Source organism: Protopterus annectens, chromosome 8.part0 (assembly GCF_019279795.1).
Source record: "Protopterus annectens isolate FY-2018-M chromosome 8.part0, PAN1.0, whole genome shotgun sequence".
Lineage (NCBI taxonomy): Eukaryota > Metazoa > Chordata > Ceratodontiformes > Protopteridae > Protopterus > Protopterus annectens.
The window spans coordinates 1,491,956,254-1,491,984,160 of NC_056741.1; the positions used below are offsets into that span (position 1 = coordinate 1,491,956,254).

Genomic DNA, 27,907 nt, shown 5'->3' on the forward strand with positions numbered 1-27,907 from the left:
GCAGCCGGGGTTGGGGGGGTGAAGGGTCTCCCTAGAAGAAGTTGGGGGGATGGGACCCACCATAGAAGATGATTCCTGCATGATTGAGTTATGCTGATAGTGTGGCACACTGGTAGAAGTTGAAAGGACCACTGAGTGAAAAGCATCCACTGTAGGATCCTCATGTAAAAGCGGGCTAAGGGGAGGAGAGGAATAGCCGCCGCCATAATCCCTAGGACCTTCAACACCAGTCTGACCTTGATCTTGTGTTGTCGTAAGAGAAGGGAAACCTGTTTGTGAATGTCTGCTACTCTTTGTTCTGTAAGTCTGGCCGACAGACTGACTGTGTCTAATCTTGCGCCTATAAAGTTAATAGATTGACAAGGCGACAAGACAGACTTTTTGTAATTTACCGAGATGCCTAGAGCCTGACAGGTTCATAAAGTGCAGTCTCTGGCTAAAAGAAGTAGATGCCTGGTGGTGGCAGTCAGGAGCCAGTCGTCTAAATAAGGAAACACCTGGAATCCCTGGCCCCTCAAATGAGCGGCGACCACTGCCATGCATTTGGTGAACACTCGGGGGGCTGTAGTGAGACCAAAGGGCAGGGCCCTGAACTGAACATGACTGGCCCCTAGCCTGAAGCGGAGAAATCTCCTGGATCATCTGTTCACTTTGATGTGATAGTACGCATCCTGGAGATCTATGGAGCACATCCAGTTGTCCTGGCCCAGAAAGGGCAGGATGGACTGCAGTGTGACCATCCGAAATTTTGTTTTCTTGACAAACTTGTTCAAGTTGCTGAGATCCAAAATGGGTCTCCAGTCGTTTTCTTTGGAACCAAAAAGAATTTGGAGTAAATTCCGGATCCTTGTTGGTCTGCTGGAACTGGTTGAATGGCTCTCTCTGTGAGCAGCTTTGAAATTTCTAGTGCTGCTTGTTCCCTTTGACTGGGTGGAACGTCTGGAAGGGATTTTCCAGACTGTTTTGGGGTGCGAATGAAAGGGATTCTGTAGCCTTCGGATATGATAGACTGTACCCACTTGTCTTGAGTAAGGGAAAGCCAGGCTTTTGGGTACAGAGATAATCTTCCCCCGACTGCCTCCGAAGGTGGACAGTCGGGCAAACCCCTCAGGGGTGTTGAAAGGGTTTGTCAGAGAAAGTTTCTCGACTACCCTGATTCTGCGGGCCCCCTCTGCCTCTAGGACGGCGTCTATTATTATTGTTCCCCCCTCTGCCTCTAGAGGGGAAATGACTCTGTGCGTCCAGCAAAACTCCCTGTGGTTGTTTGCGGAACCACATACCCCAAAGGCCTAGAAGGGGTAGAAAAACGGACTCAGACGGCAGAAAGAGTCTTACCTTCTACCTCGCACCTAGTCAGAGTATCCTTCACTTGTAGACCAAAGAGAGATGATTCGTCAAAAGGGGAGTTAGTGAAATACGCCTTGAAAGGGTCCGCAAAGCTACATAGCCACATCCAGGCATGGCAACGTAAAGCCACCCCTGTACCTGCGGCTCTGCTCGCTCCATCAGCCGCATACGAAATCAGGCGCATGGAGGAGTTAACCACTGAATTAAGGGTAGCCAGCTGGGAGTTCATCCTATCTTGAAAACCCACAGCTGATGGGTCCTTCAACATTTCACTCATTTCCTTGAGCAAGTCCCTCTGGAGACGAGTGAAATGACACAGGTAATTCAACGAACACATGGAAAAGGTCACTGATGAAAACATCCGCTTACTGTACCTGTCCATGGTCCTAGATTCTTTATTAGGAGGATGAACAGGCACCGAAGGATCTGCTAATTCCTTCTTGGTGGCAGCAGCCACCACCATGGCATCCACAGAGACACCTTTGGACAAAAACTCCTTATCTTTGGGGGCAGTGATAAATTTGGCCGGCCTCCTAGAGGTGGGTTCCACCGAGTCAGGAGCCAACCAAGCCTTCCTCGCCACCACTTCCATGAGTGGTGGAAAGGGAGGAGACACCCAGGAGGTGGAAGGTCGAGAACCAAACGCCTCAAGGTACACTGATTCGTCCTCTGAAGGGTTAAGGGCTGGCCAATTCCCCCTCTGCTTCAGGATTTCCAGTATGTCTGCAAAGGAGACATCCTCAGAGGGGGAACGAGGGGAACCTTCAGAATCTTTTACATCAGTGTCAGAGGTGACAGACTCAGGGGAGTCAATGTGCTTCCTCCTGCACTGTCTCTTCCTAGGGGGTTCCTCTGTAAGATCAGGAGAGGCCTCGGAAGGAGGAGGAAATTCCCACTGGGGAAACTTGAGGCACAGATTCCCTATGGTCCGAAGCAAGGGGGTGAGAAGGAATCACCGCAGGCACTGTAGAGGGCGGAGCTGATGGAGCCGACTGTGGAGTAGAACCAGGTTCTAACACGCTCCTCATGACCTCAAAGGCACCCCTATCAGGCAGGGCCAGAGATCTCCGCTCCGAAGAGCTGAAAACCTCCCCCGGCACCGACAAGGATGGCTCCGAAGCCGATGTCGGAGCCGAACTAACCAGCGCCGAAGCACCGAGAGGGGGAGCGGGGTCGGACAAGGGTCCAATGCCACTCGCCCCCTCGGAGCCGACGAGGGAAGTCCGGCGCAGAGATCCCTCCAAGGAGTAGATCGGAGCAGACAATGGTGCCGAAAGGAAAGGTATCTTTTCCGACGCTCCCACAGTCTCGGCTCAGAGCAGCACTGGCTCCGAACTCGATAGTGTCGGAGGAGGAATGTCCAATGGAACAGGGGCAGCCATCGACTGTTGAGTCGGGCTGTGTAACATCTGGGCCAGTGCCTCAGACTTAAGAAGCCTACTCGCCACCCTCTGTAAATCATGGTCCGAAAGTCTGGAGGACCTAGAGGAGTGTGACCTATGGCTCCGTTCAGACAAGAGCGGTGAGGCTGGATCCGAATGAACGGAGCAGATAGAAGGAGACCTGGACCTCTTTCTAGTAATCGGTTCTGACAAGAGTGTCGGAACCGACAGACTTGTCCATCTCGGCTCCAGCCGGAGCAGAGGACACAGTATGTGTAGTAGGTCTAGAATAATCGGCTCCGCCCGGAGCCGATGGTTGAACCGTTAAAATGGTCTTTGAACCTCCGGAGGACGGCTCGGACACTGGAGCAGACTGCCTGGAGGACTTGGAAGGTTTCCCCAACATGGACTGTGTCGGGGGACCCTCAGGCTTCAATAAGCCTCTTAAAATTGGCTTATTTTTTCATTCCTGCAGGACTCTAGGTCTGAAACCATGACAGACAGCACAAGAGTCCTGCAGGTGTAAAGGTCCCAGGCAGTATACACAGGAAGTGTGACCGTCTGTCAGAGACATCTTCTGACAGCACGAGTCACACTTCTTAAAGCCTGAGACCTTTGATTCTTTAGACATACCTAAAGGACAATAGTGCAATCACACACACACAGATTACACTAAATTAAATTAAGTAACTAACTTAACAAAATTTCCCTAGAAAACACAGTCACTCCAACTACTAGGAGGGGAGGGCAGGGGTCTAAAGGCCTAAGGGAAGAACCCTTGAGAAATTTTTTGGAAAAAGGGGGAGAATTTGGGTGGGAGTGGTAAAAAACTATTTAATTAACTAAATATTACAGAAAAAACTAACTTAAGGGGGTCTATATTAGTAAAGACTTTATGTAAAACAACTAACCTGCAGAGCCGGTTGGAAAGAGCACCTCGTCAGCTAAGCGGCAAACGAGATCTGAGGAGTTACCGCCTAGCATTGTGGGATATGGGGGAGCCTCGAGCCGGTGGAATTAGCTCTCGAGCTTTTAGTATTGGCCGAGTCGGAGCCGAGGATCGGCTCCGAACCCATCCAGCAAGAATGAAGGCGAGATAGACAACTTAACATCACATTTTCCCACATGCTTTTGGGAGACTTGATGTATTGTTTTGCAAATTTTAGTCGGGACTGGATGCTTTTCTGTGCAAGAGAAGGCTTCTGTCTTACAACTCTACCTCATAGTTCAGACATATGGAGAATACGGGAGATTGTTGTTACATGTAGTACACAATCAGTACTTGCCAAAAATTCCTGCAGCTCTTTCAGTGTTGCTATAGGTCTCCTGGCAGCCTCCCCAACCAGTTTTCATCTAGTCTTTTCATCAATTTTGGAGGGACATCCAGCTCTTTACAACGTTATTGTTGTCTTATATGTTCTCCACTTTTTGATGACAGTCTTCACTGTGTTCCATGGTATAGCCAATGCTGTGTAAATTTTTTTGTACCCTTCTCTTGACTGATAACTTTCAACGATGAGATCCCTTTGATGCTTTGTAAGCTCTCTGCCAACCATGGCTTTTGCTGTAGCAGGCAACTGAGTAAATGTCAGGAAAATCCTACTAGGACAGCTGAACTTTAGTCTCTTTAATTGATGGCAGGTGTGTACCCAAGAAGACAATGCTGCAATTAAATCAAAAGGTGCTTTAACAAAGTATTAGTTTAAGGATGTGCACACTTTTGTAACCAGCTTATTGTAAGTTTTTTTTTATATTTCTCCCCTAACACATTTGTTTTTCAATTGAACTTTTCATGTACATAAGATGCAGATATAGTAAGTATTAGAAGTAGTTTGTTGGATCCATAAAAAAGATATATTTGCACATATAATGGTTCAATGGCCTATTCTACAATAATTATGGGAAATGATATGGAGCACTAAGCACTTTATGCAATAATGTATTTATGTTGACATATGTGGTTATTTATTCACTTACATATTTATTTATTTCTCTATTTATTTATTGATTCATTTATATATTTATTAGGTTATACATTTGTTGGTTTACATATGGGCCAATACATACATGTCTGCCAGGTACTAATACACATCCATAAGGTATTTAATAGTAAGAAAAGATCAAGTTCTAGATTTCAAGAAAGGATGCAGTTCCTGACCACCTATACTAATGACAATAAGAAAATTACACAAATTATAGGACAGCATTGGCCGGTGTGTGATGGATGAGAACAACAAAGTTAGTAGGTGAAACTCCAAGATTTATCTATAGAAATAATAAGAACCTTAAAAGATTGCTATGTAAGACATATAAGAAAGAGATGAATTTAGTTCCAGGATCTAGTATTAATCAAGGAACCTTTGCATGCAATCAATGCAATATGTGTCAGTTTATCACAGAGGCTCAGGAGTTTGTGCATCCAACTTTGAAATATGAGTTTAAACCCAGCTTCTATGCCTCATGTAATACTTGCAATGTCATTTATTTAGCAACATGTGAAATCTGCACAGCATTCTATATAGGACTTACAAAAAGAGAATTTAGAAAGAGAATTTATAATCACATATACGATAAAGAAAAATAATGAAACTAATGCGTTGGCCAAACACATAAAGCAATATGCATCACACAGTTTTAAGTTCAGAATATTACAAATAGTTGAAAAAGATAGAAATGGTGGAGAAATAGTGAATATCCTTGAACAAAGGGAACTACATTGGATTTTAAGGATGAGAGCACATCACCCACCTGGCCTGAATCAGTATGTTCCTATGAGACCCATGTTAAGATAAGATCAGGCAATGAAGGCTAGATAGGTTGGTATATATATTTTGGTCAGTTGGATTATATGAGATGATATATAGGAAATTCACTCATTTACTCCCATGGGTTGAGGTTAGATATATATATATATTCCTCTGGGTTCCCTGTTATGATAATTCATTAACTATACCCACATCCACATTATAGCATCTAAGATATAAGAAGTTTAAATATTTCTTATATATTTATTTATTCATGTATATAGGTATTTATACATATATATAGGATATCTTATTAATACTTAATATTGAATATATACATGTTTACAGGGCTGGGTGCAATTGTTATATTTATACATCATTTTATTCTATATTTAGATATGCTATCAGACATAGTCTGATAGATTACTTAATACAAGATACACTTTTCATGTACATAAGATGCAGATATAGTAAGTATTAGAAGTAGTTTGTTGGATCCATAAAAAAGATATATTTGCACATATAATGGTTCAATGGCCTATTCTACAATAATTATGGGAAATGATATTATGCAATAATGTATTTATGTTGACATATGTGGTTATTTATTCACTTACATATTTATTTATTTCTCTATTTATTTACTGATTCATTTATATATTTATTAGGTTATACATTTGTTGGTCTACATATGTGCCAATACATACATGTCTGCCAGGTACTAATACACATCCATAAGGTATAAAGTAAAAGTGATAGAAGGTAATCTGGATCAGCCATGACATGCAGCTCAACAATTGCAAGGAACAATATAGAGCACCATGTATATAAGCATTCATACATATATTCATTTATTTGTCTACTTATTGATTTATTTATGTATTTATTTATAGATAAGAGTTGATATATATATATGCTGGTTCTGCAAGACACATAAGATGTAAATAAAATGTCAGTAAATGAGGCTTCTGACTTGGGATATGGGCTTGTTATGAAAAGAAATACTCTGAGATTTATTGATGCATATTTTGCTAGAATCTGATAAATACAATACTGCAGAACAAACTGATCTATTGAATCTGTATATATTTTTAATCAAAGGGATGGAGTATATTATTTAAACTGAGCTGCTTCAATGTATTATGAAATCTGATCTGGACTGGTGTTCATTTTGTTTTTCAATTGAATTGCATAGGTTTTAGATCACATTAAAGGTGGGAAAAGTTTTGAAATGATTTATTGCTGTCTTTTTATATCATAAAAACCTGGCATTTTTGTAACCAGCTTATTGTAAGTTTTTTTTATATTTCTCCCCCTAACACATTTGTTTTTCAATTGAATTGTATAGGTTTTAGATCACATTAAAGGTGGGAAAAGTTTTGAAATGATTTATTGTGGTCTTTTTATATCATACAAACCTAGCATTTTAACAGGGGTGTGTACACTTTTTATTTCCACTGTTTTATTACAAATAAACTAAAGATATCAGCACAGGAAAAAACAAAAACTTGTACAGATAAATATAAAGAAAAGTACAAAATAATCAATTAAGTGATGACAAAGAGTTCTGTTTAGAAAACTGGGAAACAAAGCAAAAGGAACAGAAGCACCACACACACACACACACACACACACACACACACACACACACACACACACACACACACACACACACACAAAGAAGAAATAGATATTTTAGAGAAATATCTACAAAGACCCCACAGAACATAATAAAGATGCCGAATGGATACAAGAAAAAGACTCAAAGTTGTTATTGTTTGTCTTTCAGCTTTTCCCGGTAAGGGGTCGCCACAGCGGAACTCCGGTCCGATAATGACTGTCAGTAGATTTTTACGAAACGCCGAGGTGCCAGCTCGACGCTCAACCGTCAACGAAGGCACGCCCATTAACGCACGCATGTCTTTCGAATGCTACCCAAACGCGGGGAGAACATGCAGACTCCACACAGAAGGCACTCCCAAGCCCAGCCGAGAATCGAACGGGAGAACCTCTTGCTGTGAGGTAACAACGCTACCGCAGTACCACCGCGGCTTAAGCTGAAATGGTCAGGATATGAAATGGCATGACGTAACAGCCAGGGAAACTGAAACAAAATTAAGAAAAACTCCTAACTGGAAAACCCCAGGTCTATATGCAGTTCTTAACTTCTGGCTGAAAGTATTAACTTCTTTACACAAATATTTAACCCTGAGTAAGGACTACTTATATGCTCACCCCAAAATAACACCAACCTGGTTAAAAGGAAAAGCAATACCCAGAGAGTGCATCTGCAAACTATCCTACAAACTGTAGATCAATAACGTGTCTTCCAACAGTGTATAAATTATACACTGGAATGGATGCTGACAAAGCGTATTGTTAATTAGAAGAAAACTCAATTATGACAAAGCAAAATGGTAACAAAAGAAGGTCATATGGAACATGGATCATTTGTTGTGAAATAGTCATAATGGAGAATTGTGAAAAGGGGAAGAACCTAAGTATGGCATGGACAGATTACAAAAAAAAAAAGCACTGACAGCATCCCACATTTACGGAGAAAAAAGTGGTTTCAAATATACAGCATATACCCTACATTGCTCAATTACATTACAGTGACCATGAAACAGTGGCAAACCACTTTGCAGCTAAGCCATGATGGAGGACAAATTATTATCACAGGGATAACAATTCAAAAGGGGCTGACTCTCTGTCATTGTTGCTCTATGGTCTTGCCCTTAATCCATTAAGCTGTCTACTTAACAGATTAGGTCATGGTTACAGTTTGGCTCCCAGAAAACAACAAAAGTGCAAAGACTTCTTCTCATTTCTTTTTCTGTAGCCAATTTAAAAACTGTGTAGTTCATCAGATGAGGAGATGAAAGCACAACTGGAAGTGGACAGAACTTTTAGACTACATAAGAATGTCATTTGGTCTTGATAAATGTGCAAAAGTAACATTTAAAGCAGGAAAGCTGCAGCACAAAAAATATCAATCTGGGACAGGAATGTGAGATAAATGAAACTGAGCAGGAGGGAGTGTATAAATATCTGGGAAATGATTAAGAATCGCCAATAAAACATGAATAAAAAACATGAATAAATGTGAACAAAATTCAGTAAGAAATATTTTTAAAAGACTAAAATTAAACACTGAAAACAGCCTCGACATCCAGAACAAAGTCCAAGCTATAAAAAATGTGTTCTTCCTCTTCTAACTTACAGTTTTGGGGTGGCTGACTGGCCCCAAGTGATACTGGATCAGGTGAACAGGAAAACAAGAAAAATACTTCACGCTTATCAAATGGCATATAAAAATCAGTGTATACCAAGATTATACATTCCTCATTATGAAGGAAGCATGAGCCTCTTCAAAATGTATTGCATGTATAGATCTGCAATCGTAGGACTGCATACTTATCTGCTGACCTCATAAGATTCAAACAGTGAAAGTTTTGAAAAATGGAGAGCAAAACTTCCCTGCTAACTTGAGCAGAAACACATCTGTGTCAAGCAGGAATGGAAACCAAACCAGAAGTACACAAATCAGGCAATAAGAGAAAGACATTTACCAAAAAACAAATTAATTATACAAGGGGAGAGATCAGCTCCCAAGGCAAGAACAATGGAAAAGGCATAAATATAGTTTCAAGTACAGAAAACTTCTGGAACAACTTCATGTCGATCAGGAACAGATGTAGAAATGGTTAAGGAGAGGTGAATTTAAACTAAAAGATGAAAGGTTAACATGGGTGGCCCAGGACAGTGGACTATGTACACATTGGTTTACAAAGGACATTGAGCATGTGGGAGAAAAGTACAGTTTTGTACCTACCATAAATGTAGATGTCCGATAGGAATGCATCTGCAGTCCTTACAAATGGGTTGTCCTGTCGTCAGGCAGCCCTTCGGTCGGCCGGATTCCAAAGTCTGGGTCTGGCCTCGGCTGGTGTCGCACTTCACCCGACGTCATAGCTGCAGTTCTTCGGGTATAAAGGCATCAGCCGACGCCATTTTCCTCAGTGTTTCTTGCCCCAGATGCCAGGTGCCCTCTAGGAAGGCTAAATTTGGATAAATGCAAATGGTTCCAAATAGTAGAGAGCAAACAAAAATAAGCATGTATGTACATATATACAAACAAATACACCATAATAGATTCCCCAGCTAGCTACAAGATGGGCAAATACCCTAGGAGTACCACAGAGGGGAAGGAGGGTGGGTAATCCTGACTGCAGATGCATTCCTATCGGACATCTACATTTATGGTAGGTACAAAACTGTACTATGTCCTTCAAGGATGCATCTGCAGTCCTTACAAATGGGTAGAATACCATAGCCAAACTGGGGGAGGAGGAGAAATAAGATTATGGTGTAGTTAAGATCCCTTGCAAAACAGCAGTGGCAAAACCTGCTCGGGATCTGGAGTATAAAGGGAAATTATAATGCTTGGCAAATGTATGCACGGAGCTCAAACAGCTGTGGTAGTGGCTGTAGCCCTTGTAGAGTGAGGCCTGATGTTTTCTGGAGTTGTCTTCCCATGGTAGGAGTAACAAAATCTAATGCAATTTCCTATCCAGTTAGAGATTGTCTGTTTTGAAATTGCTTTTCCTTCCATACCTGCTGCATATGCTACCAGTAGCTGGTCAGTTTTTCTATTGCTCTTGGTCCTGTCCAGGTAGTAGCGTAATTGTCCATGTACATCCAAGGTATGCAACAGTCTTTCTCCCCTGTTCTGTGGGTTGGGGAAGAATGTAGGTAGGTGGATAGCTTGATTTAAGGATACCCTGGAGACCACCTTTGGCATAAAAGTAGGATTAGTTCTCATGGACACTCTATCTTGATGGAAGATCAGGAAGGGCTGTACTGCCATTAATGCCTGTAGCTCAGATACCCTTCTTGCTGAAGTGATTGCAAGCAGGAAAGCAGTTTTCCATGATAAGTACTGTAATTCTGCTGTTGCTGCTGGCTCGAAAGGAGGGAGTGTCAACTTTTCTAGCACAAAGTTCAAGTCCCATGCTGGCAATGGTGGCTTCCTAGGTGGTTTTACATTTTTAATTCCTCTCAGAAACTGTCTGAGCAGAGGATGTGAGAAGACTGGAGGATCCAAGTTGTATTCTGCTGAAATAGCTGATGCATGAATCTTAATGGAAGAATAGGACAGGCCGTTGTGGAAGAGCTCTGCCAAATATTCCAGGATGTTAGCCATGTTTACCAGTGACACATTCTCTCCTTTTGCAGTACTCCAAATGAGATATCTTTTCCATTTTGCTGAATAATTTTTTCTTGTTGAGGGTCTGCGAGCCTCCAAGATAATGTCTTTAACCCTTTGAGATAAATCTGCTATTTGGTCTTATGCAATGTTCCAGGCAGCCAGCTGCAGTGTTTTCAGGTTTGGATGCAGGATTTTGAAGTTGTTCTGTGTTAACAGTAAGGGAACTAGGGGCAGAGGCCATATTTGTTCCAGAGACATACTCCTCAGTAATGGGTACCAATGTTGCCTTGGCCAGTCTGGAGCTATCAGGATGATCCTTGGACGGTCTTCCTTGATCTTCAATAGCACCTTGTGCATCAAAGGAAGAGGTGGGAATGCATATGCTGTCAGGTTTTTCCAACTGAAAGATAGGGAGTCCACTTTCCAAGCAAGTGGGTGGTACGTCCTTGTGCAGAATTTTTTCAGTTGGTGATTGAGTGGGGATGCAAATAAGTCTATTTCTGGTAGTCCCCATTTCCCTGCAATGGTTTTGAAGATGTCTGGATGCAGCATCCATTCGTGGGCATCCGTGGTAGTTCTGCTTAGGATGTCTGCTAGTATATTTTCTTTTCCTGGCACAAAAATTGCTTGTAACTGAATGCTGAAGTTCAGGGCCACATTCCAGAGGTCCATTACCATCCGGCATAGAGGGTATGAATGTGTACCTCCCTGTTTGTTGATGTACCACATAACTGTGGTGTTGTCCGTCCTTATCAGCAGTTGACCCTGTCGAAGAAATGGTCTGAATGCCTGAATTGCCAGTTTTACTGCCAGCATTTCCTTTTGATTTATGTGTAGGTGCAGCTGGTCTTGAGTCCATAAGCCTTGTATGCATTTGTCCAGCATGTGTGCCCCCCAACCGAGGTCTGAGGCGTCTGTTGTGATGGTCTGGCTTGGTTGAGTGCTGTGGAAGGGCAGTCCCTTGTTTGATTGACAAGCCTGAGCCCACCATTGGAATTCTTGCTTCAGGCATGGAATTATTGGAATTTGGGTTTCTAGGCTGTGCTTGTGCTGAGACCATAAATTCCTTAGGTACCACTGTAACTTCCTCATATGTAGTCTGGCATGTGGAATCAATATTATGCAGGATGCCATGTAACCCAGGGCTTGCAGGACTTTTCTTGCTGTTAGCTGGTTCTGCTTTGTTAATGCCATGAAGTAAAGAGGAAGTTGCTCCTGTTTTTCTACTGTCAGGAATGCCATTTGCTTTGATGTGTCCAGATCTGCACCCAAGAAGGTTATCCTTTGGGATGGTATCAGCCTTGACTTTTTTATATTGACTGTGTATCCCAGGGCTTGTAGTAGATGAATGACCCTTTCCAAATCTTTTGTTAATTTGTTTTTGTTGTCCGCTTGTAACAGGCAGTCGTCCAGGTAAGGGTAAATTTGAATCCCCTGAAGCTTGCAATGAGCAATTACTGATGCCAGGCATTTCGTGAATACTCTGGGCGCAGTAGATAAGCCAAAGGGCAATGCTGAGAATTGATAATGCTCTGATCCTGCAAGAAATCTGAGGTATCTTCTGCAATCTGGTCGTATGGGGACGTTCAGGTACGCCTCCTTGAGATCTAGAGTTACCAGCCAAGACTCCTTGCCCAGCATGGAAAGAAGCTGCTGCAGGGTCAGCATTTTGAATTTTGGAACAATGAGGTATGTGTTTAAAGCGGACAGGTCGAGAATAGGTCTCCATTGGTTTTCTTTTCTTGGTACCAGGAAGAGTCTGGAGTAAAATCCTTGCCCTTGTTCCATACATGGTACCCTTTCTACAGCTCTCATCCTTAGTAAGTGAGTTATTTGTTGTAGAGCTTCTGTCTTCTGATTTGGAGGTAGGTTTGGCATTCCTCTCTTCCTTGGTAGAGTATGGAAGTGTAACCTTGGTCTATTGTCTGTAAAATCCATTGGTCTCCTGTGATGTAATGCCAGTTTACTGAAAATAAGGCTAGCTTCCCGCCTAAGGGTGCCTCTAGTTGTTCCCTGGTAGGCGGTGCCAGAGCCAAGTCACTGTGATTGTCCTGTGGAAGTGGTGGTGGCTGGATCTGTGACTGTACCTCGCTGGTTGTTAGCCTGCCACTGACGTCCCCTGTAGGCACCTCTGGATTGACCCCTGCCTCTTGAGCGCCTATTCCTGCCTCTTGGAGCTCTGGAGGTGTCTGGAAAGGACCAATTCTTGGAAGGCCAGTTCCTGCTAAACCTTGGGGGCTGGACCTGCAAGAAATCCTTGACTGTCTAGACTGATTTTGCTTTGTCTTCCACCTTCTTCAGCACCTGCTGTGCAGGGGAGCCAAACAAATTGAGCTTATCCATGGGAGCATCTAGGAGCTTTGATTTAACATGGTCTGGTAATGACTGCTCTTTTAACCATGCATGTCTTCTGATCACTGTGCCAGTCATGGCTGATCTAAAGGAAGCCTCCAGTGCATCATAGCCGCATTTTAAGGAATGATTACTGACCTGCTGAATGTTATGTACCATTTCCTGTACAGATTTTTTGTCTAATGGTTCATCCAAGGACAGTTTTTTAGTTAACTGGTCTAACATAAATTCCTGATACTGAATCATGTGGAACTGACAGTTCAAGGCCCTAGCTGAAAGAGTAGCAGAAGTGTAAACTTTTTTACCCCATCTCTCTAAGGCCCTAGATTCCCTTTCAGAGGGGAGGGGTTTTTTGGTAGAGGTAGCTGCTACAGCTTTGGGTCCCTGGGAGATAGTTTTGGGATCTGCCAAAGGGGCCTTATACAAATGATAATGTGTGTCCGGAACTCTGTAGTACCTATCGGGCTTAGCAGGGGCCGGAGGAAGAGAATCAAGAGCAGTACAAGCATCATTAAAAGCATCATCCACAACAGTAAGTACTAGAGGAATGGCTAAAGGCCTATGCTGTGGCAAATGCAAAAAGGTTCTAAGCCTTTTCCTAGAGTCTGAAAAATCCTGGCCCTGCCATTGAAATTGTTCCCTCATAGCATGCAAGGTTTCCCCAAAAGAAAATTCCTCAGGCGGAGATGCAGAAGGAATGGACTCTTCTGCATCAGAGTCCTCATAAGGAGAAAAAGGGCCCTCTGGAGGGTTTAAGTTATCGGATTCATCAGAGGAGCCATCTGAAGAAACTGGCTCAGGGGGCTCTACTCTAGTCCTCTTCTCTGGAGGTGGGTGAGAGGCCCTGTCTGGATGTGGTTGGGATCCCCGGATCAAGGAAATGAGATCCTCTGCTAGACTAAGCATTTGTGAACTAGAGCTAGGCCTGTGAGAGGGGGTCTTAGCAGGCACAGTTTTGGTAGTTTTTGCTGCTTTAGCCCTGGCAAAGGCCTTAATCGACATGGATGCAGGAGGCCTAGCAGCTCCACGTGCAGGGGAAGAAATATTCAAGGGGATAGTGTCAGATAAATCCTGTGAACCTGCAAGAGCAGGTGGGATTTCAGTAGCAGATTCAGCCAAGCTGGATGAGGCCTCGGTAAGTGGCAAGCTTTCGGCCGAAGGAAGAACCGTGGACTCTGTTTCAGCCGAAACCGAGACACTCGCGGTTGGCTTAACCGCGGTTTCGGCCGAAACCGCGGACCGCGAGTGTCGGTCCTTTTCCTTGCGCTTTTTAGAAATTTGCGTAGTCGGAGGATCTGACGGCATAATATAAGCAAAAGCGGAGCCGAAAAACTCTTCAGCAAACTCCGACCGACGTCTAAGCGTCCGTCGGTTGAAAGAAGCACAGGCTAGACAAGCTGCTACGTCGTGGTCTGGGCCTAAGCAAGGTAAGCAGTAAGAGTGGAAATCTTTATGAGGTATTTGTTTCCCACAAGTTAAACAGTTATTCACTTTTTCTGACATCGGCTGAGGCAAGAAAGAGTCCCCAACGGGGTACTTAGCTTTTTAGAAGTCTTCGGTACTTGTAGTAGTAATCTCTGGTTCTGACCGACCGGCACTTGCGAACAGCTTCTGCTTTGGGCGCCACGCGACAAGAAAGACTGAGGAAAATGGCGTCGGCTGATGCCTTTATACCCGAAGAACTGCAGCTATGACGTCGGGTGAAGTGCGACACCAGCCGAGGCCAGACCCAGACTTTGGAATCCGGCCGACCGAAGGGCTGCCTGACGACAGGACAACCCATTTGTAAGGACTGCAGATGCATCCTTGAAGGACATCAAACAAGTGCAGGTTCTGTAAAACAGAAATGGAAATGGGAGTACGAAACCCAGATGTTAGAAGATCTCTGGAAGAAGTGGTGAGGAGCCAATCATCTAGATATGAGAACACCTAGATCCCTTGCAGTCAGAGATGAGCTGCTGCAACTGCAGTCATCTTTGTGAACACCCAGGGTGCTATGGCGAGACCAAATGGCAGTACTCCAAACTAAAAATGACTGGCTCCCAGTGGGAAACTAAGAAATCTCCTGGATCCCATGTGTATTTTATGCGACAGTACACATCCTGGAGATCTACATAGCACATCCAATCATCCTCCCTCAGAAGAGGGAACATGGACCACACAGTGACCGTTCAGAATCTTGTTTGTTTTATGAACAGACTGAGATGACATTGGTCCAAGACAGGCGTGGTGTACCCTGTCTTCTTTGGAACTAAAAATAATCTGGAACAGACTCCATATTCTAACTGGTCTCTGATGACCCACTGGATAACTTCTCGAGCAAGTGGAGTGCTTCTGTTGCTGCAGATTCCAGCTAGCTCAGGTGATTATACTTACCAGCGAAGAATCCATTGCAATATCTTACTAGGTTTGTGGGTCCAAAGATAAATGCCATCTGACTGCCTCGGGATGCAGCAATCAGGTAATTTTACAGGAGTGCTAGTAAGGCTTTCTCTTTAAAAGGACCTAAAAAAGCTCCGAATGTGAGGACCATCTCTTCAGTTAAGGTGTGGTCCAATTGCCTTACCTCCCCCTCTACTGGGGGGGGGGGGGCTGTATCTAGGAGTGTCCTGGTGATGACCCTGTGGTTTTTCTGAACCACATCATCTTATTATCCCTTTGTTTTTTAGCAAAGGTCCTTTGAAGGAGTGGAGAAGCGGATCCAAATGGCAGGCAGGGTTTTACCATCTTGTTCACTCCTGGTAAGAGTTTCTTTTACTTTAGGTAAGAAAGGTGTCAACCCATCAAAAAAGACACTAATAAAGGATGCCTTGAAGCCTTCTGCGAAGTCACAAAAGCACATCCAAGCATGCAGGCACATGGTTATACTGGTGCCTGATGCCCTAGCTGTACCATCAGCTGTGCTGGAGAGAATACGCATGGACACATTATAAAGAATGTAGGGTACACAGTTGGGAGTCCACTATTTTCTGAACGTAGAGCAGTAAGATACACAAGAGGGACTTGGTAAGCTTCTTGGCAGAGTCTCTCTGAAAACACATCATATGAGCAAGATAGTTCAGCAAACTGTGTGAATCTCGCTGAAGCACATGTCCATTTTCCAAATCTGTCCAATGTTCCTGACTTGGTTAGGGGAATGGACAGAACTCTCTTCAGATGACAGCTCCTTTTTAATGGCTGCCACTACTACCATGACATCTACTAGTGGACAGCGTTTTCTATCACTTGATGGTGCTACCAAACTCCTATCAGTTTTTTTTACGGAAAGGTTCCACTATATCACGATCCTCACAGGTCCACCGAGTCACCAAATCTGTAAGAGCATCAGTGGGTGATAACACCCAGAATGTAGATGAGCCAGCACTAAAGGTCTTAAGGAACAGAGTCATCTGGTGAAACAGTGTCAGTGGACCAACCTCCTCTTTACTTAATCAATTTAGGATATTACCAAAGGTGACCTTTTCTAGAGGAGATCTTAGGGAACCTTCATCCAGATCTGTCTCATCTGTGATGGATGCTGGACAGGAGTCTAGAAGCTTCCGTTTACAAGTCTGTTTACTAAGACCTTGTCTTGGGGGAATCTCAGAAGACATGTGCGAATCAGACTGGGAACTCAAACCCTTTAAAATGGCTTGAAAGTTGAGGCCACAATTAGAACCAAAAGAACATCCTTTTTATCTGAAGTAGGAATGATCCCTGCTGGCTGGGGCACTGACCTTGGACCCAAGCTAATGAGAGGCAAAGCCCAAGAGCTAAAGGCAGCTCCAATGACTCTGGACTCTACTCATCTCCCTGCGTGATGGTGCTGGCGCTTTGGTTCTGACACTCATCCCGATCCAAAAGCAATGGAGTCATGCGTGGAAGGGAAGGTGAAGCAGGGTTTGACATTGCTAAAACTGTTGGCTCTAGATCAAGGGGGGGGGGTCAGACCCATGGAAACTGGATCTGAGGGGTAGACCAGTACCTGAGATATCAAGGGAGGGGTAGTAGGACTACACACTTGAGTGCCCAGTGGGGATGGTGCTGGGAGAATCCCTAGTTTAATCTGCATCCTCAATAATCTCTACAACAATTGACTGATGTCCATTTTGTTCAGGCTTCTGAAAGACTGAAAAGAACTTTAAGACAATATCAGAGATGAGGTTTAGAGAATCTCCTTTCCTTTAGGATCAGAGAATGGAGTCTTGGGCTCAACAGACCCAGAGAAAATCTTGAGGTGAGGGAGATGGGATCTGAGGAACTGGTGGATCTAACTTCCTCTGAGTCTTCGGAACCAGACCAGAAGAATCTGTCTGATCTAGAGACCTTTTTCTAGATTTTGCTATCCTTTTATTTTAAGATCACTCGTCACCCTCTGTGATTTTATTCATCGTTTTGCTTTGATTTCTCCATATTCTTTCCAGAAGATGAAGTTGGCAACAAGGTAGTAGACATGGATGGTTGAGAAGATCCTGTCTGAGGGTTTAAGTAAACTTTTAAGCATTAGTTTCTCTTTATTGCTCTGATAGGTCTTGGATTAAAAAGAATAAATCTCACAGTTAATATTCAAATGCAAGCAAGCAATACATACAGTGTGTGTAGGTCTTGTGGTGGAATTTAGTTTCCACGGGCCATGCACTTTTTGAACCCCTGCACTCCTGTCAGACATGAGAGGAACAAACCATCTACTATAACAAATAAGTGTGATATATACAGTAGACATTTTTTTTACTACTTTCTATACTATTTGTAAACAATTTTTAAACTATTTCTGACCTATTTTTAAATAATTTCTAAAATATTTTCAAACTGTGTGTACGTGTGTGTGTGTGTGTGTGTGTGCGTTGTATATAATGTATGCATGTATGGGTCTACTTTGACCCATCGAAATTACATTTCTAAGAAATGTAATTTGGCAACCCCTTATTCCCGACAGTGCATTTATTCAAAAATGTACTTTCGCAAATAAACATGTAACCGAAAAGCAGCGGAGGTTGTTGTTCAGATCGCGGCATTAACGGGGATAAGGGAATATTCCCTTTCCCCCACTGTAGTAAGACCTCAGAGTGAAAATATATAAGTACCGGGGGTGTGGGGGGGTACAACCCCCCACATGGGGAATGCAGGGGGGATTGACCCCCTCCATTCATGTGGCTAGTGTTCTACATTTTCGAATAAATGCACTTTCGGGAATAAGGGGTCACAAAATTACGGTTCGTTGAAACGTAATTTTATTCAATAAAATAAGACCTATATCACACTCTATATCTACACACACATATATATATATATATATATATATATATATATATATATATATCTATATATATATATATATATATATATACATATATATATATATATATCTATATATATCTATATATATATATATATATATATATATATATATATATATATCTATATATATATCTATATATATATATATATATATATATATATCTATATCTATATATATATATATATATATCTATATATATATATATATATATATATATATATATACATACATATATGTATCTATATCTATATCTATATCTATATATATATATATATATACACAGACACACACACACACACACACATCTATATCTATATACACATATAGACACACACACACACACACACTCTAACAAGTAAAAATGACACCCAATATCGAATATATATTAACTAATAAAAACGGATTATTTTGAGATAGGGAAGAAAAAAGAAAGAAAAATTTAAGTTTAACAAATTACATTTATCCCACTTGAGAACAATGCCCTGAGAAATATGTCTGAGCTGATCAGGAGGCAAACTAATCTGAGGAACTTGGGTGGAATGGAAGGAATTAAGGGTAGGGGAGGAGACCTGCCTCCATAGTTTCACAAAAGGTGCAGCAGTTGGATCCAATCAGATCTGACAGCCTAAAGGTTGAACCAACAAAAACAGACAACACTGGATCATATGGTTTTCAATGGACTAACTTCCCAACAACTGGATCTCAACAATGTGTGTGTGTGTGTGTGTGTGTGTGTGTGTGTGTGTGTGTGTGTGTGTGTGTGTGTGTGTGTGTGTGTGTGTGTATGCATGCGAGACAAAGACAAAAAGTCATTCCCTCCAGTTTGAAGAACTTTTACTGATTTTTTGGGTAACCATTTGAAATGGACACTCAAATTATTGAGTGCTGAAAAATGGGGACTAAACAGCTGAAAATCTGGTTTTACCTATACTAAGTCTGCGCTTGTCATTTTTCATAATATTCCCTTCTCTTTGAGCTATGGTAATCTTGGGGGTTATATACAATTTTAGGGGGTGCAGGAGGTTTGCCCACATATGGGGGAGCAGAGGGACATCTCCCGCCCTTGCAAAGATAAAAGTTTACAGAAGTATGATGTTTGATATTATGTCTTCTGTAGTTTTGTTTGCTTTGTGGTATTTCAATACTTTTTAATTATGAAGTCAAGATTTCAACAAGGAGTTTTTTTTTTTTTTTTTTTTTTAAGTTCGGGTGCATTATTACACACAATTCTGATACTTTCTTTCCTGTGCAGCTTTGAAGCCATCAAATCCTTTGTGAAATAGCAGACTAACTGGCAATCCAGTTAAACTCCAAAAACACATGGAGGAAAAAGGACAACGCAGTAGAGGTTTAATGAAGTGACATCCAATAATGCAAAGCGCTTTTCGTCTCTTACTGTGAAGAGACTTGTCATTAAACTTCTCTACTGCGTTGTCCTTGTTCCTCCGTGTTTTTGGAGTTTAACTGTCTAATTTACTTTTCCTGGTTTGTCCATAATTGGTAATTAAATTGTGCTTCACTCCTATCCTGTCTGCTGGTTATACATCATGAGCACCATAGTTCAAAGCAGCCTTCAAAAAGCATTCTTCTACTTCATGCATGTTAATTAATAAATAGAACTATTCTTGAAAGTATGTCAAAAGAGTTTTAAAAACAGAATGTGAGCTACTATAATTTCAGAAGCAGCCGAGTCAGGAATCCATGCAGTACTTTACCTGTCCATGTAGATAACCTGAGGAAATTCAAGTTTTTTATGAATCTTCTCTGGCTGTCCCAAGGATTGATTGAATTCAAACCGTGATAGTTCAAAGGTCAGTACTGGAGGCAATTTTGTAAACCAGTGCTGCAAACCACAAACACATCAAAGGTCATCCAGTGAAGGCAGTTTAGCTGCATGCCTGAAATAAAGCTCTCTCATACGAAAATGACAAAATATTGATCTGATCAAAAATAAACTGTCAAATGTTACCTTTTCACCAGAAAGCAGTAGAGCTTTGCAAAGTTCCTTCTCCAGCCACTGCAAGTAATGGAGACCTAACATAATCCTACAGTATACACACTCCAGTCTCAGAGAACCAAGAGAAAATTATTCTCTACAAGATGTACACTCCAGCCTTGTACCTTTTTCACATTTCTGTAAAATTTTAACAAAGGTTTCTAACAATCATCTATTATGGTAAAAGACATGCACAGCACTGGAAAAGTCTTATTTTTATACTAACAGCAGACCAGGCTCAAGCATGTGCCAGAGGCAACAGCAGATCAGAAATGCAAGGCCAAAGAGTCATCATGACATCTCTCTGTCTTGATGGGAGAGTGCAAGTGCCCTCATATTACACCCGACCACCAGCAGAAGGTGAGAATGACAACTCAGGTGGCACAAAAAAGCCTACAGTGCCCTGTGTGACAGCTGATTTACAGTTAGGACCCTCCTTGATGGGTCCTCGGCTGTGCAATCCTACTAGTGTCATTTTTCTGTTGCTTTCACACCCATAAGAATGCATGCAATGACATCACATAGTAATCACATAAACAAGATCATCCCTGCATCAGCCACATTCTTGCAACTGAAGAAACCACAGATGACCTGCATTCCCCATCACAATCACATGATGCACAAATATATACTTGCCTGACTTAGAGAAAAAAAAAATCTCCATCTCAAACTGGCTGGGGGACAGGAATTAAATTCTGCCTAACCAGGGAGTGTTTTCAGCATCTGATAATGCAACAGATAGGTTTCTACAATATCAAATTAATGTAAGATGAGTATCTTTCTTCATGGGCCTAGGCTATGTGAATACTTCAATGCACCAGGGTAGTATGGCTAGAGGTCAACCTCAGAGCCAGCCTCAGCTGGCTTGCCCCCTGGGAACCAAACCTGGAATCAATGTATGAAGTCAGTCATGGAAAGTTTTGAGAAGCAAGAAAAAAAAAAAAAAAACAACTTGACAGTACTCCTTCAGTAAACCAATGAAGGCTGCAGTCCAAAGGATAAAGTTGAAGCTTCTTCTCAAAGTAGAGAAGAGGGAAACTCCTACCTCCCTCAAAAAAAAGGAAAGAGAAAACATTCCAAGGGTGGACCTCGACTGTAGGCCAAATAGAGATACTTGCAGTTTATTTTTTAGAAATGATTATTATAGTGAAACATGTGTGAACTGTTAATCATTACTGTAGTCAAGAAGGTTTATAAACTACAGGAAAATATTTACTCAACACATCAATCCTCAGATTACAGAAAATTGCATAATTACAGTCCCTATAAGTGACAAGTATGTGTAGCCTTAGTTGGAACAGGTAGCACACTCGCCTTTGGTGCGGAGAGTTCTATAGATTGCTGACACTGCAGTGCAGCATAAGGAAGGTGCTGCACACCTGAGTGCTTTGTCCTTTGGATAAGGCATTAAACTGAAGCCCCATATGCTTAAGTTGGTGGCAGCTCAGGTGGATGCAAAAGATCCCATGGCACTTGCAGAAAAGAACAGGGAAAGCTCACGATTGTTTGTGTCTTTCGGCTTTTCCCGGTTAGGGGTCGCCACAGCGGAACTCCGGTCCACTAATGATTGGCGGTTGATTTTTACGTACCGGCTTGCCAGGCCCGACGCACAACCTTCAACGAAGGTACGCCCATTCACGCATGTCTCTACGCAGAAGACGCTCTAGCTGAAAATCTAACCGGACAGCATTTTACTGTGAGGCGACAACGCTACCGCAGCACCACCACTGCGGGTCACTATACCATGGCCAAATTTTTTCTAGTAGTACAAATACCACCTAGGGTTTCTCTTGAAAACAGGCTGCTAGCCTAGTGAGACCAACCCGTTCAACAAGGGATAGATAAACAAATAAAAATATTCATTAATCTTATTTCACAAATTTCGGCTTGCGAAAGAGAAAGTTGCATGTGAAGCAAGTCTGTGAACCCCAAATAAACAAACAAACATTCAGCTTTAGAAATATGAAGATATGTAAACAATCCGCTCCTGTTTTTGATACCGAAGTGAAAGTGAATCCCAACATTTCGTGTATGCAAATAACACCAAGGATATGAGAGCATGTTTTATTTTACTTTTTTATCTAAAAAAAGAAAGTTGTTCACTTTCAGGATATATACTTCACTTTACATTTTGTGACATAAAAATGTCATATGCAAAAAATATAGTAGCATATAGCCAGTCTCTCTGGAAGACAGTTGCGTAAAAGATCAGAAGTGAGAGAGCAGAATCATAGAGAGAGATGCAACAGTTGTTAAACTGGAAAAATCTCATTTGGACACTGGAATTAGATTTTTTTTTTTTGGCACTGAAATTATCAGACCAAGTTGAACCCATAAAGTGGAACTGCTAGAAGGGAACAAAAATGAAAAGGAACATGTGTGACTGATGAAAGTAAAGACAAATAATATAGTGCTAGGATGAACATAAGCTGTGAGGTGGTATAATTAAAGGACTAAGTAAAAAGTTTACCGTCAGTGGTCTTGGCGTTCATTTCTTGCTATATAAAACACTATATAAATTATATATATATATATATATATATATATATATATATATATATATATATATATATAAATAAAATTTATGGTTTCCCTACATATGACTGAATTAACATAAGCCCGAAAAAGTCAACAGCCCGTAAAGTCAAAATACATACACTGACTTTAAACAACAGAAACCATATTAATTTCCACCAAGTATAAGCAGGGGGGCAAGCAAGCACCCCCACCCCCTGCTACTTAAATATATCAACTCCAGGATTGCATTTCATTACACTAAGTGCAATCTCGGAGTTGGTATATTTAGGAAGCAGGGGGTGTGGCGGGGTGCAGCCCCCACATGGGGGTGCAGAGGGGCTTGCATATACTTAGTGGAAATTAATATGGTTTCTGTTGTTTAAAGTCAGTATATGTATATTTTGTGTTTTCAGGCTTTTGAGTTTCAGGTTTATGTTAATTCAGTCATATGAAGGGGAAGTGTGTGTGTGTGTGTGTGTGTGTGTGTGTGTGTGTGTGTGTGTGTGTGTGTGTGTGTGTGGATATATATATAAAACTATTAAATTGTCAGGAGGCTTTCCTCGACCATTCACAACCATGACCCATTAGAACTAAATAAAATCTCGACGCTTGCTTGGAAAGAATAGACATTTGAGCACTCACCATCCTTAAAAAAAAACAGTCCACACTAAAAAAACAATCTCCTTATCTACATTTCACAGCCGACAGAAACTGTGTTCGTAGTTTTGCCTCTCTGCTGCTCCATCACCTCAACATTTTGATTGTAAACCTATATATATATATATATATATATATATATATATATATATATATATATATATATAGGAATACATAAATAAATGTGGGTTTTGTGCCCAGTGTTCCCATATTTGTACCACTGATAAGTGTCAACAACAATATTCCCATTAAGTTCAATGGGAAGTATGCATGTATTACAAAGGGAGTGGTTTATGTTACCCTGTGTAGTTATTGTCATGGTTTTTACATTGGTAAGACCAAGAGGGGTTTTAAGGAGAGGATTTACGAACACGAGGAATTGCAACCCCAATAGTGCATTATATAGGGAGGAGCTTTTAAATTTCAGGGAACTTTGGCGGCAAATAAAATGCCACAAACTTCACTTACTTAAAAGACTGTAAGCCCGATATATATATATATAGTAGTGTGTGTTTTTGGCTCGGTGCATTCATCTTCATCCAGCCCTCAAGTTACTGGAGTCTAGGAAAAAGAAGTTATGTACCTACCATAACATTCCATGTTTGTTGTCCTTCATCTCTCGCCTTCCTTCTTGCTGGTTGGGTCCGGAGCCAATCCTCGGCTCTGACTCTGCAGATTTACTATAGCTAGAGAGCTTTTACTGGCTCGAGGATAATCCCTATCCCAACATGCCTAGCAGTAGCTACCCAGATCTCATTTGTAATAGCCCACACTAGACATACATAGTAAAAAACAATTTTTTTACTAAGCTCCTAAGCAATTAAGATCAGAAGGAAAGACTAACAAAATAAGGCATGGTTAACTAACCTGGTATGTCAACAGGAAACAGCCAGTGTAACCAATAAAGGAACTCCTCTCGAACCTCCAGGAAGGGGAGGATGCAAAGAGGAAGGCAAGATGAAGGACAACAAACATGGAACATTATGGTAGGTACACAACTTCTTTATGTTATGTTGTCCAATTTCACCTTCATTCTTGCTGGTTGGGACCGCGTCCCCAGCACCTGGTTCTTGGGTGGCTCACTGGAACAAACTCTTCAGGACCTTGGAACCAAAGGATGCCCTATTCCGGGAGAACACATCCACTTTGTAAAGAGTGATAAAGGTATGAGGATTTGCCCATGCTGCTGCAGCACAGATTGAATCTAAAGGCAGTTTAGCTTGGAAGGCAACAGAGGTGGCTAAGACCCTGGTTGTATGTCCCCTGGGCCTTCCTGGAAGCGTCTTTTTATGCAAATCATATGAATAACTGATTGTATCCAACATGCATTTGATAAGGTCACTTTTGAAGCTGGATAACCTCGTTTATTGTCAGCAAAGGATACAAACAATTGATCTGATTTTCTAAGGTCTTTGGTCCTGTGTAAATAAAAACATAATTGTCTATGAAAATCCAATTGGTGGAGTCTATACTCTGCCTTGTTGCCGTAACTGGGGAAGAATACAGGAAGCTCAATGGACGGATTTAAGTTATACTCTGAACATACCTTTGGCAAGAAGAAAGGAGTGGTCCTGAGAGAGAGAGAGAGAGAGAGAGAGAGAGAGAGAGAGAGAGAGAGAGAGAGAGAGAGAGACAGAGAGAGAGAGACTATCTTTGTGAAAAATGAGATATGGCGGGCGAACAGACAAAGCATGCAATTCAAAAATCCGTCTAGCTGAGGTTATAGCAACCAAGAAGAGGGTTTTCCAAGAGAAATTTCATGGGACAAGATGCTGTTGGTTCAAAAGGTGGCAGAACCATAGAAGCTAAAACCAAGTTTAGGTCGGGGGGGGGGGGGTTCTCTTACCGGGGCCATAAAAAAAGAGTTGTACCTCATAAGAATGCTCTGCACAACTTATAGGACATGATGTTAGAACCAAAGTCTCTGACATGAAAATTGGAGATGGCAGCAAGTTGGACCCTAATAGTAGTTGCAGCTGCCCCTCTTTCGAAGGTTTCGGCCAGAAAATCAAGAATCTTGTGAACAGGAGCAGTGAAGGGATCAATGTCATTACTCCGCCCAATAAGAGAACCTCTTCCATTTGCTAGTGTAAATCCTCCTGGTACTGGGCTTGTGAGAGGATTCTAGGAAGTGTTGTACAACAGGGGACATGTTAGAGCCTGGCTAAGCTTGGAAGTGGAGGAAGCAAGCAGCTTCAGAGTTTGGAGAGAAGGATGAAGCCCGCCTGACTGATGCATCAGGAGGTCTGGAACTGGGTCCAGTATCCAAAGCTCCAGTTGAAGATGATGGCGAAGAAACAAGCAATGAGGAGGAGTTTGCAACCCAGTGACTTTGCTTTCTGAAGTACCTTTGGAATTACAGGGAAAGGTGGAAAGGCAGAGTAGTCCCAGAGGCCAATCGTGAACAAGTGCATCCCTGGGTGACTGTCCCGGGGGGAACTAGGGCGAAGTAGCTGCCGCATTTGTTGTTGAGGGGAGTGGCAAAAAGACTGCAGCATGGCTGGCCCCATTTGTGAAAAATCAAGTCCGCAACTTCTTGCTTCATGGACCACTCATGAAGCATGAGGATAACCCTGCTGATGCTGTCCGCTATCACATTGGTTTTCTGGGAATCTGCGTCACAATCAGAAAACTTTGGGAAGACATCACCCCCCAACACAAGGGGTAAGATCTGGCTCCACCCTGCTTGTTGATGTACTATACCACTGACATATTGTCAAGTCTGAATTGCAATGGTCCCGGTAGGTAGAGAGTCTTGAAGTGCTTGCAATGCCAGAAGCACTGCTCTCATCTCTAGAACATTAATGTGCAAATGGTACTCATGAGGTTGCCACATTCCTTGGATGGTCTTTTCCCAGATAATGCCCCCCCCACCCTATCTGGGAGGCATCTGTGGTCATTGTGGCTACAGGATGGGAGTCTAGAAAGGGTCTGCCCAGAGTCACCTGGGGGGAGACAAGCCACTATACTAGGTCCTTTATGCAAGATTCCGTGATCAAGATCATGTGCGACACTGGTAAATCCTGGAAAGGCCAATGAGTGAAAAAAAGCCACTGCTGAATCAGCATGTGGAAGCGTGCCAAAGGAACTAGTGTAATTGAAGCAGCCATTGAGCCCAAGACTTGTAAAACTTCTCTTGCCTGAACTCTCATCTTTTTATAAGAAATAAAACTTGCTGACAAATGCTTAACACCCTGTCTTGAGGCAGTTTTGCTATCATGCGTCTTGCATCTAAGTCTGCCCCTATAAAGGTAATAGACTGGCAAGGCAACAAGGCAGACTTTTCGTAGTTTATGGTGATGCCTAACTGGAAACAAGTTTGGATTGTGTAGTCCCGTGCTTTGATCAGTTGATGCTCGGTGGTAGTAGTGAGGAGCCAGTCATCTAGATATGGAAACACCTGAAATCCTAGACGCCTCAGGTGAGCCGTGACCACTGCCATGCACTTGGTGAACACTCTGGGGGCTGTAGTGAGACCAAAGAGCAGGGCTCTGAACTGATTATGACTGGCTCCCAGCCGGAAGCGTAGGAATCTCCTGGATTGCCTGTCCATTTTTATGTGGTAGTATTGCATCCAGGAGATCTATGGAGCACATCCAATTATCCTGACCCAAGAAGGGAAGAATGGACTGCAGTTTTACCAACCGGAACTTAGTCTTTTTTACTGATTGGTTTAGCTTGCTGAGATCCAAAATGGGTCTCCAGTCCCCTGTCTTTTTTGGAACTAAAAAGAAAACCTTGAGCAAGTTTCGGATCCAGTTTGGTCTGCGGGGACTTCTTGGATGGCTCATTTTTCTAGCAATCTTTGAACCTCTAGGACTGCATGAACCCGAAGACTGGGTGAAACATCTGGGATAGAACATTTTTCTTCTGAGGGGGTGACTGAAAAAAAGGAATTTTGTAACCCCTGGATATTATCAACAGTACCCATGTTTCTCTTGTGATATTTTGCCAGACTGCTGGGTACAGTGATAGTCTGCCCCCGACTACCTCTAGATGTGGACAGTTGGGCCCACCTTCAGGAGTGCTGGAAGGGCCTAGCAGAGAAAGTATCTCTGTCGCCCGGCTGTTGCGGACCCTCCTCTGCCACGAGGGCGGCATCTTCCATTGTTGTTTCCATCTCAATTGTCAGGAAAAGCTCCCTGGGATGTTCGGAACCACATCTTTTCACTCTTTTGACCTTTAAGATAGGGTCTAGATGGAGTGGAAAAATGGACTCCTACGGCAGAGTCTTGCCGTCCTGTTCACACCTGGTGAGAGTCTTTTACCTAAGGCCCGAACAAGGACAAGCCATCGAAGGGGGTGTTGGTAAATGAAGACTTAAAAGGTTCCGACTGACAAAGATGCATCCAGGAGTTTCTCCGCAAAGCTACTCTGGTACCTGCTGCCCTACTCGCTCCATCTGCCGCATAAGAAATGAGC

General features: G+C 42.3%; 1 protein-coding gene across 4 annotated transcripts in view; it reads right to left on the reverse strand.

Moving 5' to 3' along the window:
• USP28 (ubiquitin specific peptidase 28) overlaps positions 1–27,907 on the reverse strand; it is a 732,083-nt gene that overhangs the window by 366,079 nt on the left and 338,097 nt on the right. For all 4 annotated transcript variants that reach the window (XM_044081073.1, XM_044081072.1, XM_044081070.1 and 1 more), the window contains one exon: positions 20,031–20,158. In XM_044081073.1, the coding sequence (XP_043937008.1) occupies positions 20,031–20,158 (128 nt within the window). The remainder of the gene's footprint in view (positions 1–20,030; positions 20,159–27,907) is intronic.